The sequence below is a fragment of the Gavialis gangeticus genome, unplaced genomic scaffold (assembly GCF_001723915.1).
Source record: "Gavialis gangeticus isolate Ggan-Ray unplaced genomic scaffold, GavGan_comp1, whole genome shotgun sequence".
Taxonomy (NCBI): domain Eukaryota; kingdom Metazoa; phylum Chordata; order Crocodylia; family Gavialidae; genus Gavialis; species Gavialis gangeticus.
In genome coordinates this window covers 118,466,999-118,477,932 of record NW_017729022.1, presented here as the reverse complement: position 1 = coordinate 118,477,932, position 10,934 = coordinate 118,466,999, and the positions used below count along the sequence as shown (strand labels likewise).

The window sequence follows — 10,934 nt, the reverse complement described above, 5'->3', positions numbered from 1 at the left end:
TCCTGTAGAAACCCAAAGTACAGGACCATAGCACCACAGAGAAACAAGGCTGGAAGAGAACTCAAAAGGTCATCTAGTCCAACCCCCTACTCAAGGAAGGATCATCTCTGACAAAAATCATCCCAGACACGTGCCTGTCTAACCAGCTCTTGAAAACTTCCAAGGATGGAGATTGCTCAGCCTCTCCTGGTAGTTTGTTGCAATGATTAACCATCCCTCACAATGAGAAAATTCTTCCTAACACCCAACATCAATCTCCCTGGTTACAGTTTAAGACCAGTTTCTCCTTATCCCATCCCCAGTGATTGTCTATCACCATCCTCTTTTACAACCACCCTTCAGGTATTTGAAGACTGTTATCAATCCCTGTCTCCCAGTCTTCTCATTTTCAGTCCTAAAAACCCCTGTTCTGATTTCCTCCCCCACCCATAAGTCATGTTTCCTAGCTCTCTAAGCATTTTGTTGTTCTTTTCTGGACTCTTTCCAATGTGCCCACATCCTTTCTGAAGTGCAGTGCCTAAAACTCACCAGTGCTGCATAAAGTAGAAGAATCACTTCCCCTGCCTTTCAGGCAACACTTCTGTTAATACAACCTGGCACACTATTGGCTTTTTTGGCAACAAGGGAACACTGTTGACTCTTATTAATATTATAGTCTACCATAACCCCCAGGTCCTTTTCTGCAGTTCTGTAGCCTAGCCAGTCATTCTCCAATTTGCATTTGTGCCTGTGATTGTTCCATTCTAATTATAGACTTTGTATTTGTTCTTATTGAATTTCATTTTATTAATTTCAAATAGTTTTCTAAGAGCATAAGCAGTGCCATACTGGGTCAGATGATCTGTCCCAGCATCCTATCTTTGACAGTGGCAGTAGCAGAAGCTTTAGAGGGAAAGCATATGAACAGGATATATATGCAGTGATTCCCCACTGTCATACCTTCCCTGGTATCTACCGTTATTAGTTTAGGGGTGTCATAGGATACATCATACATCCCTGACAGTTCTGTACAAGAGCTATAAATGGACTTATTCTTCATGAATTTGTCTAAATCCTTTATGAACCTGATTATACCATCTTCCTCCACAACTTTTAGAGCTTGTTGGCACAGAAAGTGAACTACGCACTGCCTAAAAACAAGATTCTCTCTTATTTGCTATAAACCTATCTCCGGAGTTTGAATGGGTACCCCTTAATTCTTCTATTCTGAGACCCAGTGAATAACAGTTCCTTATTCACTTTATCCATACCCTTCATAACGTTATAGACCTCTAGCATAACCCCCACCTCAGCCTTCTCCTTTCTAAACTGAAGAGTCCTAGACTCCTCAGCTTCTCCTCTCACAGCATACCTCTGATCATCCTGGTTGCCCTTCTCTGTGCCTTTCCTAATTCTGCTATATCCTTTTTGAGATGTGCAATCCTGAAGTTCAAAGAGTGTTCAAGAAGTAGGTGCGTTATGGATCTATATAGTGGCATGATCATGTTTTCAGTTTTATTTTCGAATACCTTTCTCATGATACCCAACATTTTACTGGCTTTTTTAGTCACCACTGCACACTGTGGTGATGTTTTTAGTGAAATACCTACCAAGACTACAAGGTCTCTTTCCCGAGTCATAATACTTAGTTCAGAGCACAACATTGTGTATGCATATTTGAGGTCATTTTTGCCCATATACATTATCTTGCACTTATTGACACTGAAGTACATCTACCGCTTTTTTGGCCCACTCACTTAGCTTTGTGAGATCTTTCTGCAGTTCCTCACCATGAGCTTGGGATTTGACAACCCAGAATAATTTAGTATTGTCTGCAAAACTGAAGGTTTCACTGGGCACTCCCTTTTCTAGGTCATTAATGAAAATGTTGAACAAAACCAGGCCAACTACAAGTCTCTGGGGACCACCACTATTGACCTTCCTCTGTCCTGAAAAGCGACGATTTAGCCATACCCTTTGTTTCCTACCTTCTAACCAACTTTTGACCCAAAAAAGAACCTAACCTCCAATCCCATGGTAATTTATTTTTAAGAGCCGTTAGTGAGGGGCCTTGTCAAAAGTTGTTTGAAAATCCAAATATATTATATCAACTGAATTGTCTTTGTCCCCATGGTTGTTAACAGCCTCAAAGAATTCCAGCACATTGGTGAGGCAGGATTTTCCTTTACAAAACCATGCTGACTCTTCACCAGCATATCATATTTACCCATGTGACAGCAGATTTTATTCTTTATTATGGAATCTACCAACTTGCCAGAGAGAGAAATGAGACTCACTGGTCTTTATTTTCCAGGATCACCTCCATCGCCCTTTCTGAAGACGGGTGCTATGTTGGCAACCAGCCAGCCCTCTGGCACAAAAGCCATTTGTAACAAAAGGTTACATATAACTGCTGCCAAAAGTTCTGCAATTTTCATCCTTTAGAACTCTTGCATGAATACCATCCACTCCCCATGATCTATCAGTGTTTAATTATTGGTTTGTTCTAAAACCTCCTATGCTGAAGACTGTCACTTCAATATAATGCAGTTCTTCCACCTACATCCTAGGAAGAATTGATTTGGGGCAGGAATCCCCCAATATCCACTGCAGTAAAAACAAATGGAAAGAATTAATTTAGCTTTGTTGCTTTGGTCCTATCATCCCTGAGTACCCTTTTCACACTTTGGTTACCTAATGGTCCCACCAAGTCTCTAGCTGGCTTCCTGCTTCTGGTGTAATTTTAACAAGTTTTCATTGTTAACAATTCTTAGATATTTTTCGTTCATCTAAGTTTGCTTTTATATTTGACCTGCCAGAGTTTGTACACTTTCCTGTTTTCCTCATTTAAATTCTGATTGTATTGGCGTGCTTGATGCCCTTTTTTGATTTACTGTGCATACTTTTCCTGAGCCTCTATTTGGGTGTTTTTAAACAGCTTTGAGGCTACCTGCTGGCCTGACACATTTTTGACTGCTCCTTTTAGCTTCTTTCAAACTTCCTCATATTTGTGTAATTTCCTTTCCAAAAGTTGCATATGGGAGTGGTGGATTTATATGGCTTACTCCCCTGCCCTGGAATGTTGAATCTGATTATATTATGATCACTTCTTCAAAGCAGGACACCTATAGATAGCCAGTAATGGATCCAGGAATGGGGCAAGAAACGTGCAGCCCCTGTTACTTTGGCTGTGCAGTGCATGTGTAGTGAGCTCTGAGCTCACTACCTGGCGGTGCGGGCTCCTGATGGAGTTCTGTGGGAGCAATGAGCTTTCAGTGCAACAGCTGATTGGGACAGGAGCTGATTGGAGCTCCTGGTTTTATGTGGCCTTAGAGCCCAGGGGATGGGTTGCTACTGCTGTTCACTCCTTCCTTGCCTCCCACTTCCTGCTGAGCTCAGTAGTAGGGGAAAGAAGGGGTAGCAGGGCTCACCCCCTGGGCTCCTGAGCAATGTGAAAGCTAGACTCAAGACCAAGAGCTCATGCATGGCATAGCCAAAAGGGGTACAACCTCACCACTTCACCCTTCTGAATCTGCCCCTGCAGAAGCCTCTTAAACTAGGTCCTGTATGTGAATCAGGATTAGAGCTAAAATTGTTTTTTCCTCTTGTGGGTTCCAAGGCAAGTTGTTCTAAAACAGGCTTGTCCAACATACAGCCCCAAGCCATTTTCTGAGGCCCAAGGTGCTGCAACAGGAAACAAAAGTAACCACTGTTTACTTTCGTTCCCACCCCTTTTCCCTCCCCCAGCCCCTCAGCAGCTTCCTCATGCGGGGTGGGGGGGTCCTTTGGCCGGCCCACTGGGTGATAAAAAGTTCATGATCTGGCCCCACATTCAAAAAGGTTGGACACCCCTAAAAAGGGGTTCTAAAAAGTAGGCATATTATTTCTGCATCTTGCCCTAATGAGGTATTTACCAAGTCTGTGTGAGGCTAGCCAAAGTCTCCCGTTATTGTTGCCTGTCCTGATTTTAGGATTCCTCTAAACTCTCTTAGCTTTTATAATCACCTGCACCCTCATAATCAGGTGGTCAGTAGTATAATCCTAGTATCCCATTTCTTTCATTCAAGCATGGAATTTCTACTCAAAGAATTTCTATAGCATTTTACCTTTCAGATAAGATTTTTAGGCTGTTACTATCTATACCAGTGATTTTCAAACTTTGTTTTGGCTGTGTGCCCCTTTACCTGCCAGATGTTGCTGCTCCTACACCCAGTACTGACACGTCTCTGTTGACACTAATGTCAATGTGCAGCAATGCAATCCTTCCCAGCTTCCTGCTGTGATGCAATAAGGGAAATGTTTTCTCATGTCACAAGGCGCAAAGCAATCTGCACCTCTGTACTTCATGTGTAGCCAGGCACACCATGGGAATGAGTGTAAGGGTTCACAACAGACTGATGTACAAGGTATGGCAATAGAGTAAAGAGTGGGAGGCAGGACAAGTGGACTACTGATCTGATTGAGTGGAATAAACCAGACTCTTGACCTAATGGAAGCAGCCATATAGGATACTGGATTGGCTAGAACAATTGTTTGAGCCGGCCCACCAACACATTTGCTCCCTTGTTCTCCCCTTATTTCCTTGAGTCCTCTTACCCAGTTTGGTGGCTGTCACATTCCAATAGTAAGTTTTTGCTTCATCAGTGCATAGGCAGCTAGTGTATTTGCAGCCTTTGCATGGCTCCACCTCGTATTCCTCAGTCTCGTCCAGGATCACCTGGATCTGTGCAAAAGAGCAAGGGAGGGGGTAAGTCCTTTGGCTGGCCCACTGGGTGATAAAAAGTTCATGATCTGGCCCCACATTCAAAAAGGTTGGACACCCCGGTTCTAAAAAGTAGACATATTATTTCTGCATCTTGCCCTAATGAAGTATTTACCAAGTCTGTGTGAGGCTAGCCAAAGTCTCCCATTATTGTTGCCTGTCCTGATTTTAGGATTCCTCTAATCTCTCTTAGCTTTTACAATCACCTGCACCCTCATGATCCGGTGGTCAGTAGTATAATCCTAGTATCCCGTTCGTATCCCGGTAGTATACCCCTAGTATCCCGGTAGTATAATCCTAGTATCCCGTTCCACATGAAACTGTGAAACTATGAAACACAACTAGGGCAGGACATGGAGAAAAGGGCAAAGGGTTACCCATTTGGCTTCTCTGATGGGGAAGTTCAGCAGCAGAGATAATCTTTTGGATCTGCAGCCAAAGCTTCCCGGGCGCCCAGATATGCCCATGCATGCGCCAGCCCACAGACTTGCACACAGTGACTCTACAGATTTCTGAGGCAGAAAAAGTTGGCTCTGAGTGCCCTAGGTTTAGCTCCTGTTGCCTGAGGGAAGTATGAGGACAAGATTCCTCAAGACAGATTCCTGATTCAGTGCATGTGGGTAGGGAGCCAGGCACAACCCCACTGGACTCGGCTGACCAGAGCTGGAACACGCCTCACCCTCATGCAGTGTTTCAGGTAGTTGAAGACAGTGGCCATCAGCAGAAATGACTCCCCACGGATCACAGAGTAAGGCAGGGCCAGGTCCACGAAGATTGGCTTGAAGGCAACCAGCCCCACTGTAGGTGACATCCCAAAGCCACTGCTCTCTGACATGCAGAACATGCTGGCCTTCCACTCCGTGATAGTGTCAGGGATGTTGAACAGGACCAGAGCCTCCTCTGCCTCGCTGCAGAGAAATCAGATCCCCATGTTTGGCAGGGAGAAGAGGTTCTCAGGGAGGGAAAAATAATCCACTGATGATAAATGCTAACACTTGGGTTATCTCTAGCACCTTACGGCCACCAATCTCAAAGGCCTTCTTGGCATTAGGACTAACCTCTCAGGAGGCAGAGTAACATCATGGTCTCTACCTTGCAGACAGACAGATAGACAGACAGGATAGGGAGAGTAATTGCGCAAGTTCATATAGTAACTCGGCGTCAGTCACAAAATCAACACAGGTGCCTTCCCCCACACCCAAGATCCTGTTGCCCTTCCTCCAACCCTGCCAACCTGTGCTCTAGAACATTAACACTCCAGACCCCGAAGCCTGGGAGGTTTGATTCACAGCAGCATTTCCAAGCACTGCCTTTGGACCAAGCCCTCCATCACCTCCCACTTGCCCTGCTCTTCCTGGGATCTGATCCAAATTACTTGATGAAATAGAGGTCCCAGATCCAGGTCTTGGGGAAATACTGCCGGACTTGGGAGTCACTGGATCCCAATTCCTCTCCTCCCAGAAGAGGAGAAGCCTGGGGTATTCCTGGAAAACAGATAACACCAGTCAATTGGCTGGTTTCTCACAGACAGTCTCTGAGATGTATGGGACAACAGACACAAGGCAAGGAGGGAAGGGGGACAAAGCAGATGATCCCCACAGACATGACCATCAAGTGAATTAAGGGAGCAAAAAAATCGGGGAGACTGGGAACCCCTTACCATTAACTGAACAATCCAGAGGTTTCTTTATTTTGCCATTGGACAGAATTTTCAAACCTGTGTCCTGCATTAAATTAGAGAATGGGTGGAAATGAGACACTGGTAAGGAAGGGCTTTAAATATCTTAATATGTACCATTTGTTCCATTGCCTTGTCTTGTCTTTGCCTTTCTGCTTATCTTGAGTTCCCATCTCCCCTTCTCTACCTTCTCCCCTGCCTAGGAATCCACGACAAGGACACTGACTGCATGATCGATGATCTATCTGATCATACTGTTTGCCCTTGCATGGGACAGTTCATCCCATGCTGCAGCAGGGTCTCTAGTGGACAGTGGGATCAGTCAGCACATGCAGTGTGCCTGGTGCTAGCAGAGCTGAGGTCACATTGCAGAGGTCATGAGGCACTTCTCCCCAAGGGTCCAGCTGTAAATCTGATGCCTAATTAGGAGCAGCTGAAGCTGAATCCTTGAAAATCTAGCTCTGAGTTCAGAGAGACTGAAAAGAAAAAAACAGACGTCAACAGTGTTCCTTCTGCTGACAAAAATCTCATCTTTTTTTCGCCACTGGACAACTAACAGCTCACCATACATTGATCCCATCTGTTTCTGCCAAGTGACTTCTGGGTTCAAGTGCAACCTTTAGAGTCAATCCATTAAGTTCAACAGAGTTGAACTCCAGGGATTAATGTGATGCAGGCACCTCAGACCAACAGAGTCTAGTTTGCTGGCAACAAAAGAACTAACTTCGCTCTCTTCTGATTCGTAAACAGAGTAAAATTGTTGTAAAGTAATTGAGATATGGATGAAAGGGCAGGAGGAAATTTTAAAAGGGACCCTATTCACAGGAGCATGGCACTTCAAGTCATATTACTGTCGCAATAGCATGGTTCTAGTAATGGTATAACCTCACTAAGGCCTGTCTCACAATGGAGGGGTTACATGTCTTATCCCCAAACTAAGAAAAACTGCTGTAGGGTATGTGGGAAGCTACCTTGAGAAAGCTGAAGAAGTCAGCCCCTTGGTCAAACCATAAGATGGAACGTCTTTGACGGTCCAGAGGCACAGGTTCTAGGTCAGGTATAGGAAATGGCCTCACTCCTGGTATATAGCAGTCAATATCCTCATCAACTTCATAGGGGTAACCGCCACTTGGGAAAGAGAACATGCCATACACCTGCAGAATCACAAATAGACCTAGGAAACCAAAGCACTGATACCGAGGACAAAACACTTGCCCCTAACCCTTCACTCCAGATTTTAATCCCAGACACCCAGCGTTCTCCCATCACTGCTGAGACCAAGATGGATACAAATAGATCTAAATGCTGGTTTTGTTCATTATTAATGAATCCCAGTTTCCAAGCAGAGCTTGGACACAAATCAGGAATACAATAACATTAGCCATCTAGTTAAAAAAAAAAAAAAGACATCTTATTCCTCATTTCTTGCACAATAAAAAAAGAAAAAAAAATCTGACTAGACATGTGTTATGCTAAATAACTGCTTAAATAAATCTACATGGACGAGGTGCATCTTTCTGGTTAGCAAAAAAGAAATGCCAAATTTAATATAAAGTCTCTATCAATACATTTAAATGGGTACCAAACTACCTTTAAGAAAATAAATGAGAACAAATGAAAAATTAAAACCAATTATTGAAATCAAAGTTTCCTGTTTGCTGACTTAAATCATGATTAAAGACTGTGATTTAAATCACTTTAAATTTAGCTTCAAGCCCAACTCTCTCCCCATCATGGACATCTATCACTTCAGTTCCTACTACAGAAATGCCTACACCATTCTTCCTCTCCTAACACTCTCTCTACCATTTGCAGTGAATCACTCACACTGCTGCTGGACAGCTCGGTCTCAGGAGCACGGAGCAGGACACTCTTGTCCACAGCACGGACAGCACACAGTGAGTTAGGCGCTGCCCTCAGCCGAAGAGTCACAATTGCCCCTGGCAAGTCCTGCTTCTGGGAGAATTCCAGGGTGACCTAGAGCAATGGATTGTGGGAAGGACAGAGTCTGAAACAGGACCAGAAAAGCGATAAAGGGAAAGGAAATGGCTGAACTGGAGAAGGAAGAGTTCTCCATGGGGTAGCTGTGGTTCCCATGATGCTTATGCTGAGGTTCTGTGCATGTACTTGCCCTGAGCTGAAATAGCCAGCTGTCTCTCCCTCCTGTTTCCCCTTCCTGAACCCATCCCAGGCCCAGCCACCCCAGCCATAAGCCTTACCTGGTTCTTGAAGCATGTGGCAACCTTGAACTGGAATTTGTCAGCAGCAATGCCTCCATTAGGGAACATGGTGTAAACCACCAAGAACGGGTTGGGAGCCAACTGGGAGGTGAAGGTGAGAGGGATGGTAAACAAGCCCTCCCAAGCTGAGGGGAGAGAGGAAGATGAGAACTCATCCATCAGGTCTGATATCTGCTCCACCTGCCCACCTCAGCCCATCTCTAGCCCTTGGGCCCATTTCATGCTGCCTCCCCTCAGCCACTTCTTTGTGATTTTAAATGATCACTGCAGTGCAGCACTGGAAGGATTTTTGCTCTTCATTTCACGAAAGGTACCTGTGGGACTTACCGGTATCTTTTGTGACGTTAATGTGTTTCTGACCATCCATTATGAGTCGCCCATTCCCCACCACCTAGGAAAGGAAGTCAAGCATCCCAAATAAGTCCACCTGAGGAAATTGATACTTCCTCCTCCCTCATATCTCCCCTCTGAGCCTCAAATGATGCATCTCCAGGTTTTCAAGCAGTGGGAAAAGTGAAGCCAAAGGGGGGACAGGTTCAGGCAGGGAAACAGATGGTATGGAGGAAAAACAAGTTCTCTGCCTTCATTTAAGGGCTCATGAAGGCAGAAATCAGAGAGGGGAGGTGTGTCCTGTGTGGACTGCACACTGTGCAGAAATAGAGAGCGATGGACGCTAGCTAGGAGATGGTGGGTTGCATTTGGAGGGCAATGTGCCCACAGGGGATTGTGCAAGAGGGTTCACATGGAAGTGCATGCCTTGGGATGGAGAGAGATGAGAAAAGATTCCAGTCCTGCAGGAGACATATTGGGTAGCATCAACAACTAAGGGGAGAGTGCTGCAGCTGGAACAGCAGGTCTACCAGAAGCAGATGTGTGATGAACTTGCCTCCCATCCCCGCCTCCCCCCATTGCTCTCTGATGGGGAGTGAACCAGCAGGGAGAGGTTTGCTTGGGGACCTCCCTGGGGAATTTCAAAAGAAGTTGGCTGTCCAGTCCTGGGGGAGCAGGGGGCACCATGGGAGAGGAAGGGGATGAGCACTCTGCTTCAGGGTGCAATGAGAGGGTCAGGAAGGACAGGGGAGGAAGCGCTGACAGAAATGTACTCTCCTCAGAGCCTTAAGAATTAAGTCATATGGGATAAGAGCTCCAACCAGGGGACTCTCAGCTTCAGTTCTTACCTCACCACCCTGCCAGCACCTCCTCTGCTACTCCCCACTCCACAACATGCAGGCTCGCATGCACACACTATCTTAACCCCTATCTACCCTTTGGTCCAGGTGCTCACATAGAAAGAAAAGAGGATTTCTGTGGCTTCACTGCCATCTTCTCCCAGGTCTGTTGGGTCCACATTGTATTCCACCTGGACCTCCTGTGGCTGGTAACAGGGCAGCTCTTCCCACCGACGCTGGATTTTCAGGTGGCTCTTGGTGGTGGTGTAGTAAGGCTGCAGGCGGAAGTAAGCATTCTGGTACTTTGGAATGGTGCTTCTGGACTCGGACCCTGGATCCTGGAACTTGAACCTTCCCTGGAAAAGAAACAAAGGCAGTAATGCACTTGCTGTGACACTGCAGCTCCTGAGAGAACTGTAGTGGTCTTGGCCGGTGTGTACACGCATGCGTGTGTTGGCAAAGACCCGGCACAGTCATAACAAGTGTGGGCCCTTTAACTGATTCTGAAGCTATGTAACAGATATTAAGTGCATGATCTGAGGTAGCAGGGGAGGGGAAGAAGGCAGGGGGCTACATTTGCATTTCAAAGTGAAACCTGTACAGGGTGAGAGACTAGAATGCCTAAGAAGAGGCAAGAGACAGAGATGCTGAACACATGACAGTCATGAGAGTTGAGAGACATGGGATAGGTGAGGGACCCAATTGAGAAAGGGGGATATAGACCCTTAGAAAAACCCAGGTAAAGATGAGGCCTGTGGGACCGCCTTCACCCCTAAGATGACCTGCAAATCCCCCAGAAAGACCTTCCGAATACCTGGCTGCAAGGAAACACTCTGCTCTCAGGATTACATAGATTCATAGATTGTAAGGGGCTGGAAGAGACTTTGGAAAATCATTAGGTCCAGCCCCCTGCATCAGGCAGAAAAGACAACTGTGGTCAGGTGACCCCAGCAAGGTGACCCTCCAGTCTCCTCTTGAAGATTTCCAGGGTAGGTGATTGCATAACCTCTGTAGGGAGCTTATTCCAGTCTGGACACCCTGGCTGTAAGATCTATGAAAGGCTTTCTGTTGTCTTTTTGGTTTATTATGCTGCAATTAAAGTTAAG

General features: G+C 45.7%; 1 protein-coding gene across 5 annotated transcripts in view; it reads right to left on the bottom strand.

The window, feature by feature from the left end:
- A2ML1 (alpha-2-macroglobulin like 1) overlaps nt 1–10,934 on the bottom strand; it is a 90,699-nt gene that overhangs the window by 34,471 nt on the left and 45,294 nt on the right. For all 5 annotated transcript variants that reach the window (XM_019516051.1, XM_019516052.1, XM_019516053.1 and 2 more), the window contains 9 exons: nt 9,945–10,184; nt 8,987–9,050; nt 8,639–8,784; nt 8,247–8,396; nt 7,391–7,573; nt 6,402–6,465; nt 6,117–6,225; nt 5,421–5,649; nt 4,576–4,702 (listed from right to left, as the gene is read on the bottom strand). In XM_019516051.1, coding sequence (XP_019371596.1) covers nt 4,576–4,702; nt 5,421–5,649; nt 6,117–6,225; nt 6,402–6,465; nt 7,391–7,573; nt 8,247–8,396; nt 8,639–8,784; nt 8,987–9,050; nt 9,945–10,184 — 1,312 coding nt within the window. The remainder of the gene's footprint in view (nt 1–4,575; nt 4,703–5,420; nt 5,650–6,116; nt 6,226–6,401; nt 6,466–7,390; nt 7,574–8,246; nt 8,397–8,638; nt 8,785–8,986; nt 9,051–9,944; nt 10,185–10,934) is intronic.